This window comes from Barbus barbus, assembly GCF_936440315.1.
Source record: "Barbus barbus genome assembly, chromosome: 1".
Lineage (NCBI taxonomy): Eukaryota > Metazoa > Chordata > Actinopteri > Cypriniformes > Cyprinidae > Barbus > Barbus barbus.
Window position 1 is genome coordinate 5145443 of NC_136729.1, and position 20844 is coordinate 5166286.

Genomic DNA, 20844 nt, shown 5'->3' on the forward strand with positions numbered 1-20844 from the left:
TCTCGTACTATATAATGACAGCACAGCCTTCTCAGCCAGGGCTCATGAAAATCACTAGCCGAAACGTCCTGGGACTATTGTGTTTTCCAGTCGGGCTACCAAAATGTATTGCTGCCTTGCCCGACGGGTTATCAAACGCATTTAGGAGTCCCGCACGTCCTTAAAAACTCTTCAATTTAGTTGTATCAAATTTAAAGGGGTCGTCGGATGCCCATTTTCCAGAAGTTGATATGATTTAGCATATTGGGTCGATATTCACACTGATCTGAACAAACAGCAGAAAGGCTTATTGGAAATGCAAATTCATTCTCTGCAACGAGGTGGTACTTTATTAATGGCCGGTAACAGCAAAAAGTGAGGGGCGGGTCGAGCAGAGCTCATTAGCATTTAAAGCAACATGGACTAGAATGGCTTGCTAAACAATCTGCAAAATATCTTATTTTGTGTTTCACAGAAGACAGGGTTTGGAATAAACAAGGGTGAGTAAATATCTTTTTTCATTCTTTGGTGAACTATCCATTTAACAAATAATTAAATACGCAAACAAAATAAACAAATGAATCAAAGTCAAACTGGAACAAATTTGGAATCAAATCGTCAGCTTGTGAATCGAATCTGGAGACCCGTATCAATACCCAGCCCTAGTTGCTAGGGTGTTGTGAGTGGTTGCTTACTTGCTCAAGTACAAAGATCCCAGCCCTAAGTCTATTGATATTCCGGTCTCTAGATATGGCTCAGGTCCCTCCTTATATTTATGTCTTTGGTATCACCCACCACGGGAAAAAAAATGCAAGTCTGATCATTTGGAAAATAATAGCACACAGAGGCACATTTTGGAGGTAGAGCCCTGCACGGGCCTCAAAGTTAGGCCCTAGCCCGACCCGAGACGCTCAAGCCCTAGCTCGGCCCACGTCCGACAGTTTATCAGAATTACCGGCCCGAGTCCGACCCGAGCCCGTCTTTTTTTCCCCCGTCTCCTAAAACAGTTTATACTACTGTTTCAGCTATTAAAATAGTTCCGTTTTGTGTGTAATGGCAAAATTATTATATTTTTTGTTTTGTTTTTTTTATTAAGTTAATTTAGAAAAACGTTTGGAGCATTTTTGTTCGTTAAATAGACTATAAGTTTGTTTTTTTTAAGTAACGACCAAGCGGCCATATCATTGATCATAGCCTATGTTTGATCAATTTAGCCTTCTCATATCATCACGACTTGCCTAAAATAAAATCTATAGATATACTGAAACAGTTTAAGCCTATAACAATGTTTAAACGTTAAACCTGCTATAATAATAATGTGCGCTAGCCTATATCTGAGTTTGTGCGGAGAGTGGAAGCTAAAGCGCGCTCTGCAGGACATGGAGGCACCAGCGCAAACACTTGCATTGCTTTCAGTGGAAACAAATTAAAATAGCCTACACCGTCTTTTTTTTTTTTGATAAAAAGGTAAGAGTAATACATCATTCGGACCTGTAAAGGGTCTACTTGTATTTGTGTGCACTCACAATACCAACAAAAGGTAGTTCTTTTATAAAACAAAGAAAACAAACATGATGCGCTTTCTGCCGCCTTGAACAGGAGCGCTTCACAAAAATGAACCGAAGCTGAGCGAATACATGCCTCACAGACATGATAAATATATCTATAGAACGCTTTAAATTATCACTGAACAAAATAAAAAAAAACTCTATTATAATCTTAATCATAATCAATCAAGATGCATTTCTCTCTAAAGGCACGTCTAATGAGGAGACGGCGAGTCAGGATCAGCAACTTCATCCTTGCGACACAGACTCAGAAAACATTAGTTTATTAGTAAATAATTCAAATATCTCCTTACTGTTTCCCGCAGACACATTCATGGTTGTTTGCTGGGGTTTTGCAGCAAGCTTCAGCCTACTGCATGCATTTGAACGCAGAACTATTCAGCTGCGCTGAAGTCACTTGCGCTCGCTGCTGCTGCGGGACACTAAACACCATCGAGCCGCTCTCAGTCGCGGCAGCACGGTCTCTGTTGTTTCTACCAGCGCGGCAATTTTTTTCATCACTAATCGATGATGTCTACAATATGAAATAAGGAGAAACCCAAAACAGGCCCGATGCCCGGCCCGCCTCTGAACTATGACGTGGAAATTGGCCCGAAGCCCGGCCCTAGAGGCGTAAAAAAGTCGGGGCCCGTCGGGCCGAAATGCAGGGCTCTATTTGGAGGTATCATTCATGCCCTTAGCACAAACGAGTTACGTGCCAAAGTATAGTACTTATAGTGAGCAATAGTAATAGTACTGCAAACAGCATTAATAAATGTGTGCAATCCTGAAGATTCAAGTCAATTCCACTGAGTTATTCAGCCTCTCTTTCCAAGATTAACGCATATTCACGCGCTGTGACTACTATTAAAAACATATTGAAGCCTGTTGGAGGATGAGTTACGAGATGGCTGCCTGTTCAGTGTTTTCACCCATCTCTCTCTCTCTCTGGTCTAGAAATGCATCATGGCTTTTGTTCCAGCACTCTCTCTCTTTTCTTCTTTCTTGCTCGCTTTCTATGATGGTCAGGAGGACAGCCTGCGAGCTGATTGGCTCCTTTGGGAGGGAGGGGGAGGCGAAAGAGAAAGAAAGTGAAAAACTCGTCTAAAGTGAGGATATGTGCTGATTTAATCAGATAAACCCGAACACATTTGGTGGTATTGATCACAAAGTCCATTGTCTTAAACGGAGAAAGACAGAGAGGCATAAATAACAGTGAAAATGAGCAAGAAACTCCCCATTCCTGCTGACAATTAGCACGGATAATGTATGTGGTTGTACACCTTTGGACCTGAGACACTGCATATATAACAGCAATATTGTATTAACTATAGTATCAGTAATTTAAATGGAAGCATCAGTAATTTTTTTTTTTTTAAGTGCGCCGCCTTAAACATTTAGGCTGCCTAATTAAGCAGAAACTATTAAATAGGCATTTCCCAATCCAGTCAGAGCTACTACTTCAGTCAGGTTATCACATATGAATTTTACTACAAGTGCATAAATTCTACATGAAAAAAAACAAGATGCCAATAAAATGTCTAAAATGTGCATTAAAACATACATTGGCTTAATGTGGATACATTATTTGCACATAAAATGCTATAAATCACACTCACAGGGTGCCTTCACGTAATACTGGAATACATTCATTTTGGTGTTAAAAGTACCGTGATAGACATGCAAAATTCATAGTCCAAACTCCGAAGATGTAAACAGCTCAGAGTTTACATCAGAGATGTGAAACTTCCACATTCTGCCCAATGTCCTTTAAGCAAACGTGCCAACTGAATGCTATGAAAACATACAGTCCTTAACAATTTATTAGGCCACCTGTCATAATAAAGAGAAAACATTTTAGCAATCTGTCAAAAAATAATTTAATATAAAAATGTTATTTATTGGGAAAACAAACAACTAAATAGTATTTATTCACATAACATCAAAAATGGCCTCCTATTGTTCGGGAATCTGAAAAAAAAAAAAAACGCTATAAAGCGCTTAACTTTTTTTCTGCTTTTCTTTCTTAGATAACAGCATTAATTATATTATAGCATTAGAAAATGCCTACTGTTACTAAAGAGCTTATGCATATTGAAGGACTAACCAACACAGAAAGCTAAAAAAAAAAAATTTTGGTAATCACCAATATAGAACAGCAGTGGCACAAACCTTACATAATTTGTTTAAAAGCTTACATAAATTTGTTAAGCACTGTATATAGGCTAGTGAATATAGCCTAGTTTAGTCATCTTTACAGTCATTTCTTTATCCTTTGAAAGGCGCCTATGAAGCGTCTGATATTTATATTCATTACACGCGGTTATCCCTTTTACAGTTCCTACTCATAAAATACGTGCACCACGTTGAAATTTAAACCTTAATTTAACGTACAACAACAGATATTTCAGCACAATGAATGTTTTTGTGCTGAATATTAATTGTCTCTCTCTCTACTGTGTTCCGTCTGTCTGACGCGAGTGCACGTGCCAACGCTCATTCAGTAGTAATTCAAACTTCAGACTGCATTTATAGTTAGTTAGACGTGTAACCAACATGAAAACCAGAGAGGTGTCTATGGGTGAAAAACGAGCAATTGTGAAGCTGAGAGAAGATGAAAAATCAATCAAACCATTGCACAAACACTGGCAATAGCAAGTACAACCATTTGGAGTCTCCTGAGGAAGAAAGAAACCACTGGTTTACTAAGTAACACACCTCAAACGGGTAGATCAAGGAAAACATCTGCAGTTGATGACAGAAACATTGTGACAGCTGTAAAGAAAGACCCTAAAACACCTGTTAGTGACATCAGCAACAACCTCCAGAGGGCAGGAGTGAAGGTATAACAATCTACTGTTCGCAGAAGACTTCATGAACAAAAGTACAGAGGCTACACCAGAAGATGCAAACCACTCATTAGCAAGAAGAATAGGAAACGAGCCTCAAAAATTCTGGGACAAGGTTTTATGGACTGATTTTATGGACCAAAGTGATGGAAAGGCTAAAGTTTGGAGAAAGAAAGGATCTGCTCATGGTCCCAAACATACAAGCTCATCTGAAACACAGTCTACATTATAGTACATATTACACAAGTAATGCAATGGCTTGGGCTTTCATCGCTTCTTCTGGGACAGGCTCATTAATCTTCCTTAATGATGTAACACATGATGGCAGCAGCTGAATTAACTCGGTAGTCTACAGAAATATTTTGTCTGACAGTTTACAGAAAGATGCAACCAAACTGATTGGGAGATCCTTCATCATGCAGCAAGATAATGACCCAAAATATAGTGCCAAAACAACAAAGGAGTTCATCAGAGGCGAGAAGTGGAAGGTTTTAGACTGGCCAAGTCAATCTCCACACTTAAACCCTGTAGAGTATGTATTTTACCTGCTAAAGAAGAGACTGGAGGGAGTAACCCCTCAAAACTGAAAGAGGCTGCGGTGAAAGCCTGGAAAAGCATCACAAAAGAAGAATGCAAAAGTTTGGGGATGTCAATGGGTCACAGGCTTGATGCAATTATTGAAAGCAAAGGATTTGCAACTAAATATTAAGTCTTTTTCACTTTAATCTGTTAATTCTATCTGTTCCAATACTTCTGGTAACATGAAAAATGGGTGGGTTCAAACAAAAGGTGCTATCTTCTAAGTTGTGTATCAGATGCAGATGAAAATACCTGTAAATAAAAGCTGAAATGATAATCTCTCATCTCATATTCATCTTTTGATGCCAAACCCAAATGTTTTCAGTCTACAGCAAAAATAAAGGAATTGGCCTTACTGTTCCAATACTTTTGGAGGGCACAGTATATAGTATAATACATATTTATTAATTTACTAATATTAGTAGTAATAATAATAATAATAATAATAATACCAAATTTATGTGTCAATTTAAAGTAAAACGTACAACTTGGATGGAAACAGCTTTTGAGATGCCGTACTTGACAAAAGCAAAGCAAACTGCTCAAGAGAAATTAAAAACGCAGATTTGGTCTTTCTAGTTTCAAATGGGATCAAATTAAATCATGACGCAACATTGATACTAATCTTAAATTTTCTCCTTTACAATGCTTCTGAGCGTCATGCACTGTGATCATAAAAGTGGATTCCCAGAGTAACGCTTCACACCGCAGCCTTCAAATAGACTTTCTGACAGCCTTTCACTAAAACAGACAATCACACTTCCACATTATCCCTTACAAACACACACACCTGCATGGCTCCATGCTGAGATGTGTGAATCGGTGCACGAAATGAGGTGCAACGGCAAGAATCGAATCCGAGAGAAGAGGTGGAAGAAAACCGTGGCCCAGTGATGTCACTGCAGTGCAGCAAATGAAGAGGCTATGAGCGATGAGGTCACCCATTTTCACTACGTCTGTGTCAAAGTCTTATTGTTAGACTGACAAGACAACGAAACCCTTTGGAAACATCCATACCGGGCTGAGCCTGCCACCAGTTGGAGATGAGAGGCTCAAAACATAATTGGCCAGCAGAGACTGGTTTGGATTTAAAACCAGCTCTTTGCAAGAATGAAAAATTATCGAAATTACAAATTAAAGTGCTTTTGATTCAAAGCATGATTATTCTCTGCAGTGCCCGGGCTTACAAATTAATCAGGATTGAGCCTTGATGAGGCACAGGAAGTTTGGCAGGAAGCCTTTCTTGTTTGTTTGTGTTTTTGTGTGTGTGTGTGTGTTTTTGTGTGTGTGTGTGTTTTTGCGTGTGTGTGTGCTTTTGTGTGTTTTGGTGTGTGTTTGTGTTTTGGTGTGTGTGTTTGTGTTTTGGTGTGTGTGTTTTTGTGTGTGTTTTGGTGTTTGTGGTGTGTGGTGTGTGGTGTGTGTGTGTGTGAGTAAATTGTCCAGGTGGCCTGACAGTCTGTCCAGCTGTCAGCCAGAAGACCATTGCTGGTGCAGTCACAACCCTACTAATCACTGACTCCAGGTCAGTTCTCCATGACCCCCAATTTCCAGGAGAACTGGCCCAAAATGCACTAAATGTGGGAACTGACATTTCAAAGTATTGCAATGGTTTATTATTGCACAAAGCTCTCACTCAAAAATCAATATTTTTAATTCCACAACTGTTTTGGGGAAAATAGACTGACCAGCAGTCAGTGCAAGTTTGCTGAGTTTTTGTGCTACAATAAACATGCTGGAACTATATAGTACACATCATAACGTAACAGCTCTTTACACTAGTTTTATGGCTCTACAATGAAGTAAAGTAGCAAGTTCAGTACTTCTTGGGCAAAGTAGTGAAGTCCAATGAAGATAAATGAGAAGCTAGTTACTAAAAGATTGCAATTTCACCGTTTTAATCTTAACACAAAATTAAAATATGAATGTATCATGACCCAGACGTCGATATTTGTATTGCCAAGCTGATTCCCACAACAGCATTGTTCAATGGCATTTGAGCTTCCATCTCCCCAGATTTATTGTCACTGTATTAAAAGCAAAAACTGTCCTAAGATTCAAATTCTGAACCACAAAACAGGTTTCTGAATAGTAATTAGGTAACAACGTAACCACTAGGCAATTTTTGTTGTGTGGTGTTTAGCCATGTTTACTGACAAGAACTCCAGTGGAAGAGCATGAAAAGGTTTATTACAACAATAAAATATATATATTCAGGGCTCGCAAAATTTCTAAATCCCTGGTAGCCCTTCGGGCAGGTACTCTTCAGATTTCGGTGGCCCGAAAATTAATTTAACTAGCCCAAATAAAAAACAAACAAATGTCAAACAAAAACATTTTCAATACACAAATATCAACGAATATCAAGGAAAGAGTTTTATTTTACTATTTACAAGATATCTGCAGAATTCTTAATACATTTCAGGAAATTTGAAAAATAATTTCTTATACCATTTAACGCATTTAAAAACCTTAAACGCTTCAATTTAGTTATCAAACTTAAGGACCCGTGGGAGCAATGTTCCCTCTAATTTTTTTTCTTGCTGAGCAAAACTTTTCTCTTTTGGTTGGACATGTCGGGCACCTGAGCAAAAGCATTCTTTAGACCAGACCTGTACAGCACGCACACTTTAATGTGCTATTGATATTTGATTTGACCCTTGATGTAACTAAATGATGTACATTTTAGGTTACCTGAGAAAACATGTTTACTGTACAATACACTGCAGTTCAACAGTTTGGATCAATAAAGTTTTTAAAAGAAGTTTCTTATACTCATCAAGGCTGTATCTATTTGATAAAAAATACTGAATATTATGTCACAAAATAATATTGTGAAATATTGCAATTTAAAATAAATGTTTTCTATTTTAATATACTTTAAAATGTAATTAATTCCTGTGAAGCAAAGCAGTATTTTCGGTGTCACATGATCTTTTAGAAATCATTCTAATACGCTGATTTTGTTGGAAACCGTTGTACTGCTTTTTATATTATACACACACACAGTATTTTTTGGGACCTGTGATATGTTTTTTTTTTTTTTTTTTGCCTGTCAGTAACACAGATAACACATGACAGTACGTATGTGTAGTTATGCTATCATCATTCACAGCCTTTTTTTTTTTTTTTTTTTTTATATTATTTTTTTTTATTAATTAATTAATTAAATTTTATATACCCTTTTATTTAACCATACTATGACCGACAAGACCAGGGGACAGAGAAAACAAGAGAGAGAAAAAAAAAAAATAATAATAATAATAATAATAATAATAAAAAAATAATAATTATAATTATAATGATAATAATAAAAATAATAATAATAAAAAAAAAAAAAAAAAAAAAAAAAATTGTGGATAAAGTCAACAGAGAAGGGGGAGAGAGAGAGAGAGGAAAAAACAAGACAAAAAAAAAAAACAGACAATTTGCTTCGATACCTGCTGACAAAAAGAGAAAACAACAGAAGACACAACAGAAGACACAACATCAGAGAAACTGCAGCAACAACCAACATCTGTATGAATCACAATAAATTCTAAATGTTAAATGTTATTGAGCAACACGCATAACTAATATTACAAAATAAGTTTTGAAGCAACAGCAGATCAGAACAATGTGTGTCTGTGAGCACCCGTTTTTACACCAATGTGAATGCTTGAGTGTACACCTGTGTGTGTGAGCGCGCTTGTGTTCATAAGGTTCCTCCATGTAAATGTTTAATAGTGTGTGTGTGGGGAACAACAGCCCCATCCCGCAAGGCATGAAGCAGGCATGGAAGAGACCCAGGCCCCAAACATCCGGAGGCCCCCCAGGGCACGGGACCCCCAGGGGAACCACCGCAGGGACAACTGCGGCCCCCAACCAGAAAAGGGCAGAGGAGAGCCCGAAGGTGGGACATCCGACAGCCACAGTGTAGACACCCCAGGGTGCCGTGGCGGCAAGCCCGCAGGCTCCGCCGGCAGCCGACCACACCAGGGCAGACCGAGCCCTGGGCCCGGAGATCCAAGGGCCCCCCACCGCCCAACCGGGGCCCAGCAAGGCCAGTAGGGCCAGGCCCCGCCAAGCGACCGCCGAGAGTGGGCCAGCGCTCACCCGAGCATCCTACCCCGGCGCGAGAAACCACCAATGCACCGGCGGCATCCTCCACCGGCAGGGCATGGTGGTGGGGTGGGGGTCGACTGAGATGATGAGTGAGGTGGAGTCTAAGGCCCGACCTGACACATAGACGTAGACGAACAAGCACACATATACACAAGCATACGTTCCCACCCACGCAACGAATATTCTCACCCTCGCCCCACATGTAGACACACAAAAATGGACATGGTACCCACACTCACACTCCCTATATGCACTCTATACTCCTAGATCCAGGCACCACCACCCCCAGAGGGGTAATCAGCGCCCGATCCCGGAGCTGAACCCCCTTCGCTCTGGCGTGGGGACAGGAAGACCACCCCGGTCCCCGCAGCAGCAGAGAAGACCACCAGCCCAGACCCCGACCGGGCGGCCAGCTCATCCTCGCAGCCCCCGGCCCCGGACAGAGAACAGAGAACAGGGGTGTGAGATAAAAAAAAAAAAAAAAAAAAGAGACCCCATGCTTCACCTCACCCGCTCAAATGTAGTGTTGGTGTGTGTTGTTCTAAGGTGCTTTAAAACAGGGGAGGGGCACCCTCCACAAGCTTGTGTCAGCTCGTCCCCTCCCTAGAGCCCTCAATGTCTATGTGCAACTTAAAATTGAGAAGTGGGCACTGGCACCAGAGGGAAGGCTGAATGAACAGACCGCCCTCCGGATGCCATTCAGTGTGCCCACCCCCAAGGCCCTATATGTATGTGTGATGTGACAGTAAGTAATGAGAATGTCTAAGCTGTGATATGTTTTAAAAATAAAAAGTTAAGTGTTTAATCAAAATAGAGATTTTGTGTTACAATATAAACTATTAAAAATTTTGGGCTCAGAATTTCTCTTCTTTTTTAAAAATACTTTAAAAAAGTTTAAAGTTAAATAAACTTTATTGAGCAAGGATGTGTTAAATGGATAAAACTGATAGTAAAGACTTCTATTGCTAGAAAATATTTCTATTTTGAATAAATGCTGTTCTTTTTATTAATCAAAGAATCAAAGAAAAAAGTAACAGGTTCCAAATAAATATTAAGCAGCACAACAGTTTCATCACTGATAATAAATCAGCATATTAGAATGATTTCTGAAGGATCATGGGACACTGAAGACTGGTGTAATGATGCTGAAAATACAGCTGCAGATCACAGGAATAAATGCTATTTTAAAGTATATTAAAATAGGTATTAAAAATAGGAAACCAATATTAGAAATTGCAATAATATCACTATATCACTGTTTATTCTGTATTATTGAAATGAATACGGCCTTGATGAGCAAGAGACTCAAAGTCAAAAACCTGATAAATAAACCTTGTTTTGAGTCTATAATTTAGGCCTAACATAATATATTATCAAAACAAACTATTTAAACTGATAGAATAGAATAGAAACTGAAGCATAACTTAAGCTGAGATCTGTAAGTTAAATATAAAAAACGTGAACATATGAATTCTTCTATAGCGGTCTAAACATCATTATGAAGTACAGTTTGTACAATACTCTTGTGTGTGACTGTACATATTTCAGAGTTTTGTTACCCATCCTCCGCTATTTCCAGCACTTAATCAAGCCACTCTTCTTTAATACATGAGGATGTTTTATTTCACATGTCATTGCGTTTGCGTTGTTTCTCGTGTTGAGCGCACCGCAACCATTGAAGTATTCAGTTTCTACAGCGACTCATTTGGTGCATATCGTTCTCTTTCTATGAAACCGGTTCAAACTCTGTCGTGACATCAGCTCTATAGCGGTTTGCCCGAGCATTGCTATTCTTTCCCTTTTACTGGCGGCATTCAATCAAATAGCTTCCCAACTCATTTTTGTATGCGCGAGGCACATTATTTCTCTTGCGCGGCCGCGGTGAAAGAAGAGCGTGGTCGTGCCCCGGGACATCGGGCTAGCGATTTTGCAAGCCCTGATATTATATTAATAAAATATATATATATATTATATCAAGAGGATAGTGGTTTCCTTTGTGGAAAAGCTGATCACTCAGATTAGAGGACCTCCAGACCTGTTGAGATTTTTCCCTATGCTCAAAAACAAATGCTAACCTCAATAACCTGCAGATAAGAACAGCAAACCGTTTTGAATTTAATGAGTCTTTTTATCTTGAAGGAGAAAAGCAAGGAGAATTCTTCTCCAAATAAACGTCTGTGCTTACTCTGTCTGGGGAACCTGGGACCTCTATTAAAAATAGCTGGATCCTTTTTGAGAGCTTGTTTGCTATGTCTCTCTGCCTCCATTTCCTTCCCAGCTGTGTGTTGATGGCCTTGTTGCTGTGATTGCGAAGTGCTGGAAAAGGAAATTATGCTTATCTGAGGTCAGTTTGGTGGATGGTCCTCTAACGTTCAAGCTGAGATGTGGTGAGACGAGGTCGGCCTTCGATCAGCACTCTGGGAACTAGTGTTGCTTTCGTCAACGAAAATAATTAATATCGTCGTCAACAAACTTTTATCACGTGACGAAAATGAGACGAGACGCAACGTAAATGCTGGTCATGTGACGATGACTATAATTAAATGTATAATGCAATATTGTTGACGAATAAAAACGAGACTAAATGTGGTTTACAAAATAAAAACTATGCTAAAATGTCTCTTCATTTTTGTTAACCAAAACGAGACGAAACAAAATGTTATAACTATTTTGTCTCGTTTAGGCGCGTTATTATTATTATTTTGCAGTATATGTGTCTCACTTCAGGGGCTGCATCAGGTCGCACTGCGCAGACGCAGGCGACGTCACTTCCTCAAGCCCCACTCGCGGCATTATTTAGAAGACGACAACAAACAAAGTTAAGTCTGACACAGAGAAAGGGACCGATGGCCGGCCAGCCGGGGTTCGTCTTTGGGAGATGCGTGTGTACTTCTTACATGTTTGGTTGGTAAAATAAATGTTGTCAATTCAAATCAGAGCATCTTCCGTGTCTGGAATGGATGTATTCTTGAGTCTATAAGGTAACAATACGAGAGTTTAAAAGAATTACCAGCCTGAGTCCGTCCCGAGCCAGTCTTTTTCCCCTTCCCCCAAATCTGATTATACTGTTTCAGCTATTAAAATAGTTCAGTTTTGTATGTAATGGCAAAGTGATTATATTTAGTTTCGTTTTTTTTTATTAAGTTAATTTAGAAAAACGTTTGAAGCATTTTTTTGTTCGTTAAATAAGTTTTTTTCTTTCTTAAAGTAACGATCAAGCGGCCAGCGGCAGACCGGCAGGCTGATCATAGCCATGTTTGATCAATTTAGCCTTCTCAAATCATCACGACTTGCCTAAAATAAAATCTATAGATATACTAAAACAGTTCAAGCATATAACAATGTTTAAACGTTAAACCTAGATAAATCTGTGCTGCATCCAGTAGTTTGTGCTGAGAGTGGAAGCTAAAGCGCAGGACATGGAGGCGCCATCAAAAAAAATGATTTTTTTTCAGTGGAAACAACTTACGCCGCAAATTTAGCTCATAAAAGTAAGAGTAATACATCATTCGTAACTGTAAAGGGTCTACTTTTATTTGTGTGCACTCACAATATCAACAAAACTTTTTATAAAATAATGTAAAAAAAAAAAAAAAAAAAATCGCCGTCTCGTCTTGAACAGGAGCGCTTCACAAAAGTTAAACGAAAGTCAGCGAATACAAGCCTCACAGACATGATAAATATATCTATAGAAAGCTTTAAGTTACTACTTAAAATAAATATAAACAAAAACTCTTTCATTATAATCATAATCCGTGAAGACGCACTTCTCTCTAAAGGCGCGTCTAATGAGGAGATGGCGAATCAGGATCATAATCATCATCTTTGCGACACTGACACAGAAAACAAGTTTTTTAGTAAATAATTCAAATATATCCTTACTATTTCCCCCGACACATTCATGGTGATTACTTTTACTGGGGCTTTGCAGCAAGCTTCAGCCTATTGCATGTATTTGAACGCTGCTGCTGCGGGACACTAAACACCGCCGAGTCGCTCTTGACAGTCGCGGCACGGTCTTGTGTTGTTTCCACCAGCGCGGCAATTTTTTTTCATCACTAATTGATGGATGTCTAAAATATAAAAATAAGGAGAAACCTAAAACAGGCCCGAGGCCCGGCCCCCGTCTGAACTATGACGTGAAAATTGACCCGAAGCCCGGCCCTAGGTGTGTAAAAAAAAGTCAGGACCTGGGCCGAAATGCAGGGCTCTAGCGTTCCCCTCGGTAGAAATCACGTTTCCCCCATCGTCGGGCCCTTAGAATCGTCCTAACCACCCCTAATGTTGGTATAACTCATTAGTATAGGGACTAATTCTCACTATTAGTTGCTTATTAGCAAACAAACTGGTGTTTATGTACTTATAAAGCACATATTCTGCTTGACCATATTCTACATTCCTAATCCTACCCAATATCTAAACTAAACTGCCTTACTAATTATTAATAAGCAGGAAATTAGGAGTTTGAGGCAAAAGTCGTAGTTAATGGTTTATTAATAGCGAGAATTGGACTCAAAAATAAAGTGTGAGCTATTGTCCAAAATGGCATTTAAATTAGAAACAGCAACTAGTTGTTTAGTGAAATCTATATTATTAAAGATATATATAAAGTTCAAAAAATATTTTATTTACTTTTATTTTGTTATTATTAGTAGTATTTTACGTTTGATGCTTTAAAGAGAATTCCTTAAAGACAACTTATCTGAGTGGGTTTTATCTTATGGAAAGTTTAATTGTTTTTATTTAATTTTGTCTAAATCCTAATTTCAATAATTTCTCAGACTTCAAACGTCCTGTTTGGGTCTGTCTGTTTTTGTGAGGATAATGATAGTTTTGTGCAATAAAATGTTATAGTTATGTATCTGAATTTGAGAATATGTAGTTTTGTCCATATGGCCATGAAAAAAAAAAAAAAAAAAATCTCTGCGAATTCTCTCCTCTTGAGTTGCCTCATAAATAAAGTCCCAGGTTTTGCAGAGATGTCGTCAGAATAGGAGCCAAGCGCTCTTATAAGGTACAAAACAAGCTATCAAACAGAGCCAAAGGTCCTCAGCAACTATAAATAGGCCACATCAGCACTATAAGCGTGAGGGGTACAGAGGCAATGTGTCATGCAGCATATGTAAGCTCTCTTAAAGTGGTGCAGTTGTGTCCTCACACTGAATGATGCTCAGCAAACACTGATCATCTGCTTCTCCTTCCTAAAAAACTCCATTACTGAATACTGTACTTCAAAGGCATCCTCTTTTATCAGTTTAAGTACCGCAGCTCCTGGGTCTATTTCTCCTTACTTGCTTCTCAAGCAATACTACATCCATCATCCACAAAATTACAATGAGTTCATAAGTAAAAGCTACTTGCGGAGCTGATGGCTGTAAACAGTGGACCAAGCATCCTGAAGGGTAATCTGTATTCTGAGAGACTGGGTGGTATTTCCCCAGACATGTTAGAGAATGGCTGTTTTGTCTTTGCTGCACAGCATCATTTCAGCTGTCTACTTCAAAATCAGCAGCACTTCACCTTTAACCCTGACACACTCCAGACTCCGATTGCTGCTAGTTGAATAGTCTCACGATTATTGACGACGGCTGTAAAGTCTGGTTTAGGCATGTGCACAACTATACATTCAAAATCAATCAGTCTGGTGGGTTTACTGAAAGACTTCAAGAAGTCTCATACGGCTGCTTCTTCGGCTTCTCCTAAACAAGAGTTTTTGAGTTCAAACATAGCTAGAGGCAAAGCTATAGAATGGAACAGAATGCAAGGATTTTGTGGGGGTTTTTTTACCATTTTTAACCTGTGAGTCATGAGAATGCAACACTCGTGAAGGCACTCCAAAAAAATAACATAAGACAACGCAACAGCCAAAGTTACACCGCCTTTCAAGAGAAGATTTTTTAAAAAGTATAATTAAAGTAAAATATAAAAATTTATACTACGGGGCCGTTGAATGCTTGAATCTGATTGGCTGACGAACGTTCTGAGGTGTGCAATTATTTTCAGGGAAACGCACGGCGAACGTAGTTCCAGGCAGCTTTCTTGACCGCATTACAGTTCCATATCACTTCGCATCGTTGTCAGCGCTGCCCTGACGATTTTATCAGTTAGCCTAGTGTAGCAACTTAAAGGCTACACATGACATTTCTCACTAGCGAGGTAATAACAGCGCTGCATCTTAAAGCAGACTTACAGTTTAGAGACGGTGCTTCAGAACACTGTTGAGGGACACACAGAGGTAGCCTAATTCATACAAGCTCTCTCTCTCTCTCTCTGTTTCTCTTTCTCTGTGTCTCTGTCTCTCTCGCTCTCTTTCTAATAACTTCATTATTAACTGCATTAGTCTGCTATCAACGGCTCAAGCCTCCATTGCCAGCTTTAAAATGACGTTTTGGAACTAGCAAAAGAGTCGTTGGATGAGATGCGGAAGAAATAATCCTACTCACAATAGCGATTTAAGTAGAAAAACCGGACGAATCCCTTGAAATATATAATCTGATCGATGTCTTGAGGTGTGGCAACCGTAGTATAAGCGGAATAATTGACTCCGGACCGTTGAATTATTAGAAAAATAATGCACACCCGAGGTGTAACGGCCACTCCGCTTCGCGTCGTGGCCGCATCACCACCTCGAGTGTGCATTATTTTTCTAATAATTCAACGGCCCGTCGTCAATTATTCCTTACATATATTATGTATTTCTAAGAACATTATAAAACTACTCAAATAGTTGGAAACTTCTTATTTTTTATCAAATTGAACCAATTTAGGCAGAAAGCAGCTAAACGACCATTAGCTGAAATGAATACAGTTTGTTTTTATTCTGTATTTCAGGAGCGTGTAACGCCGAAATAAATTTCTAGCTGTACTTGAGGATATTTTGCTTACTCCCTACTAATAGTTTGAAATAGCTGTCAAAATTATAATACTTCAACTGTTTCCCAGGGAACTGATCAAATCTAGTGCAACCTGACATCCCAAATTTACATTAAAACAAGATAGAATCTGTTTATTATAGACAGCCTTTGTCATTTTTATGTGAAATATTGATTAAGAGGACCTGTAAATGGCCGTAAAAAGCTGTGTAAGGTTTATATCAATCTGGAAACAGTTCCCCAGTTCATTTATTTGTTAGAATGTAAGACTGAGCACAGATTTCAGTTCAGTACAATTGTGTCCCACTCACTGCAAATGCAAACTGGACCAAACTAAATAATAAAAGATAGGAAAAAAAGCCATATCTACTTCTTTGTCAGCTATCTAAATTTCCAGTCTGACAGATTGCTTTAGCCAAAATGAAAAAGCAATGGATAAACACAAGGATTATTCTAAGCTATGATAAATAACACGGATGCACTGATATTAAAAATCTGGCCGATAATTATTTTTAAAGTTATGGCTATAACTAATAAATAATTGTATACTATTTTGTCTAAATAAAACAAATGAATTTGATTAACACAACATCATAAATATACAGCATTAAGAACAAAAAAATATAGGCTTTCTGAAGATTACATTTAAGTGTTACTCAAACATGTTTTGAAGGAGTAACATTAACTGAACATAACGATGGGAAACTCGATGTTAAAAACTGATATTGCCAATATCAACCAATATCAGTAAGCATTAAAAAAAACATCTAATCTCAACCAATAACCAATATGCTACCAATGCATGCCTAATACATAATTATGATGCATGTTTTCTTCATAACACGAAAGCAAAACAACATACGTCAGCGAGGCTTCTGATATTTCCCAATTCTAAGAACCGGTTTAAGCAAGTAATGCTTCTGGATAATAATACTTCTCTGCTTTGACCAAAAAGAGGAAGGGAGCAACACTTGACCTTCAGTAATTCTGTCTTGAGTTACAGTTGTGAAAAATATTGTGTTATGCAGTGTTTGCAAGATTAAACCAGAAGCACTGAAGCTGGCTGCTCAGCACATTCTGCCGCTGGGCCGCATAACAGGTGGCTGACACAGGAAGCAAATCCAGACTAAACATGAAGCTGTGTTCTGCAAAAATGTATGAATCAGACAAAAACACACAACAACCCAATCAGACTTTATCATTTTCATGGCTGCAAGTAAGTCAGGGGTTTTACAGTGCCGAAGCAGCCAGACTCCCGCAGTTAAAGGTCTAATAACAAATCCCTAGATGAAGAGTATTTTGCGCCTAGATGCATTTATGTTTAGTATATCAGATATAAGTCGTGCAATTACTTCTCAAAATCTTTTTCTCTATGTTGTAACACTGCCTATGCAAGGATAAAACTGACATGCTGCATTAACTCTGCTTTTGTCAAAAGAATCAATGACTCAATGCTTCACTGCACACACGCTTGTATTCACCTTCACCGTTCCCATACTCTGCGATGACTGTTAAAGAGGGATCACACAAGACGTGAAGACATTACTTCAAACACAATGCATCAGAAACCCTGAGTGCGTTCACTGATTCAAGTCGGAGCGGCCGCTTTTTATGAAGCAGATATTAATAGATTAAGGTTGATTGCATGGTGAAACAACCTCCACAACACTGCTGAATTAACACATACAGCATTATAGAAAAAAATAAAATGGGCCACAAATCTAGTGAATGACTGTATACTGCCCACGTTACAGTGGCCACAGCTCCTCGAACTGACCGTGTCCAAAGACAGATCACAAGCATGTTCCAATTCATCACCGGTGTCCAGACAGCTGAGCAAGGCTAGTGGGACTGCATGCCAGGGATGCAGTAACACTTAAAAAGCACTCTGGAATACCTGCAAAGAGATCGTATGAATAAAAATGAAAACAATTTGGCATACTCACAATCGAGGTGTTTCTTTTTGGGTCCACTGACTTCATGCGTTGTGGCCTTGCAGACGGCTTTGCTGATGGCTGACCCAGTCATGCTGTGCTGGGCCGCTGCGATGCGATCTGTGATGGACTGTCCTGACATTTTTATTCAACTCGGAGATATGAAAAAATGACCGCTAAACTTGACCTGGTCTCGCTGCAAAGGTGTGTATTTCCACGGTTTTACAAAAATACACTAACTCGATACAAACTGTTGAGTTTGATACGTTTCGAACCAGCCACCAAGTCAACTGGCACTAATTCATACACTTGTAGCAAAAAAAGGAAGGAAAACTTGATCTAACTAGTAAAAATGTCACAACTAGATATGCCGTAACTAATTTGGTGGGGCAAACTGAGCTTTTGTTAGCTAATATTACTAATACAACGTTGGCACCAAGAGCAGATACTGGAAATATTGAAATCTGAAGATACAAAACAACTGTTGGAAAATGTCATAGCTATCAGTCAGGCCAGCTCAGAGGATTCAGGCAGAAAATATCACCTGTCAGCCAGCTTGAGCCTCAATACAGAGCTTTTAAAAGAAAACAGGCTGGATATGGGAAGCACGACAGACTAGCTTGAGATTAGATAGGCAAATCTGTTCTGTGGTTTTTCCTGCCTTTATAAACCTATTATTGTACTGACACTACAATACCTAACCAGTCAAGAACTCAGACAGGTTTGCTTGCGAGAAATATGCATAGACATACAAACCAAACCCTATGAGACACTTGGCAAAGAGACGGCAAGAAAAATGGATTAACTTAAAAATGTAACTATACCGGTGACCTAAACAAAGGTATTATGTAACCAATCTATTTAGTGGACTTATCTAATCGATAACCTAAACTATCTGCCCAGCCAGCTGAGTAGATAAATCACATTTGAGCTTGAACTAGCGCTCCAGCTTTCTTATGTTAGACAACTAACGTCACTAGCAAAACAATCCCGCGCGAGCCTAAGCGATTCCTAGAGAACACATCATATTCAAAAAGAGGGGTAAATATTGTTAAAACCAAGTCCAGCACGCATCCCGACGAGGACAGCTGAAAGTGTCCGGCTCAAGTTGGACTCCAGCCCGGTGAGCCAGCGCGTCTAAGCGGATGCCTGGTTCGCTTTCCTTCCGTCCCGCTGAAAGTCTCCCTTAAATGAAAACGACACAGTTCCGCCTGTTATGAGACCGAGAGAGGTCGAGTTACTCGGGACTGAAAGAGGGGTGGTGTAGCTGTAAACCCCACGTCTGACGCCGCGTCTGTGGCTGTGGTTTGAACCGTCAGCTCTACGTTATTCCGGTTTGCTAAAGAATGCGCTGGCGGAGCCGTTCAGGACAAAATGGCTTCGCTGAGATCAGGTGAACGAAAAGATGGAGTTTGATTGGGCGGGAGCAAGTGGCGTGCACGCGCTCGTGGGAAATAGCGTTGCCGCTGTGCACTTGGACTCTTGTTCTGATTCTTTTTTGACAGATTATCCATAAATCATTTGCCTAAAATATCCCCGGAGATTCATAAAATGCTCTAACTTTTGAATAAATGTAACGTATCCTTTAAAAAAAAAAAAAATATATATATATATATATATATATATATATATAGTAAACGTTTTGTTTAAGCTATTTTTGTTTGTTTGGCATTGCTAGTCGACATCACAATCCCACGAACCTCCTGGCTCCTGCATTTCAATCATCAGCCGCAAGGACTCGTGCATTTAGTTTGGGAATCACTAGTGTTCATGAATGACTTGTCTTTGTAATATTTTGTTATATTTTATGTACATTTGAAGTAATGTAATTTAAGTAGATTTAATGTTTTGTGCAAGGATCAAAATCAACCAATCAGAGCTATTCGTGGTCCAACAGTGAGACTAGAGTGTGCACTGTGCCTGTTGAAATATATTCGGAAAATATAGGCCTATTCAGTACATTCAATATATTTAATTATTCCGATTTTGAAATTAATGATAACGATTATTAATCACTTAAGGGTTTTACTGTATTATAGTAGTATTAGCCTATATAATTTATATATTGCACGTAGGCCTAACTGTAAAAATTTGATGTTTGATGTTTGCATTCTTATCTTTTGAAGTATAAATATGTCGGAAAGTCTCATAGAAATGCTTATGACTCAGTCACTCAACCTATTTTTATGTGACTAGCCTATACGTCTTCATGTCTCTCCGAAAACGACACCCAACTGTTTCAGAACCACAACAAAGCTTTCATATGTCTTTGCCCTTGACTATTCACATGTGAATGACTGGCTGGCCTGTTGTGCTTTTCACCGTGTTGTGCTCACCAGGATGAAGCGAGTCATTGTCTTGTTTAATGCCGATTAGAGAAGTGAGAAGATGCTCCAAATACCATTTTATCTGTTAATGAAACAATAATTTAAAAAAATGTCATTAAAAGACACAATAAGTATATTAAAGTAATACAACATATTCCACAAATGCCATCAAATAACAGACATAATAGATGAACAATTTCACACATTTTGCTTCAAATTTGTATTTCTATATTAGATTTATGCATAGGCCTAGTAGAATGTAGTGGATAACAGTGAACATGTAAATTAAAAAACATGTACATAATTGAAAAACAACCAAAAAAAAACTGTCTTTCTCTAAAGTATTAAAACCCAGTGTGTCAAACATGAGGTAAGCGAAAGAAAATGTTTCAGAGGGTAAGTAAAACATTTACTCACACCTCTCTGTATGAGGAAGTGGTTTAAAGAGCAAAACCACAATGGTGTCAAGCCTTGGCTTCATTTGGGAGGAGCTTGAACTTGTGTCACATATGGCTATATATAGTCTACTTAAAAACTGATGACACTCTAACTATATGTCTGTGAGCTATGAGGTTAACAAAGACACAACATTTGTGTAAATAAACCAGTTTTTTTTTCATCATTGTCAAAATAACTATCAAATTACTACAGACATA

General features: G+C 38.8%; 1 protein-coding gene across 4 annotated transcripts in view; it reads right to left on the reverse strand.

Moving 5' to 3' along the window:
• Positions 1-19243, reverse strand: part of LOC306874568 (phosphatidylinositol-binding clathrin assembly protein-like) — an 80037-nt gene extending 60794 nt beyond the window's left edge. For all 4 annotated transcript variants that reach the window (XM_079424714.1, XM_079424712.1, XM_079424713.1 and 1 more), the window contains exon 1: positions 17874-19243. In XM_079424714.1, the coding sequence (XP_079280840.1) occupies positions 17874-18003 (130 nt within the window). In that variant the 5' untranslated portion in view covers positions 18004-19243. The remainder of the gene's footprint in view (positions 1-17873) is intronic.
• Positions 19244-20844: the final 1601 nt, after the last annotated feature.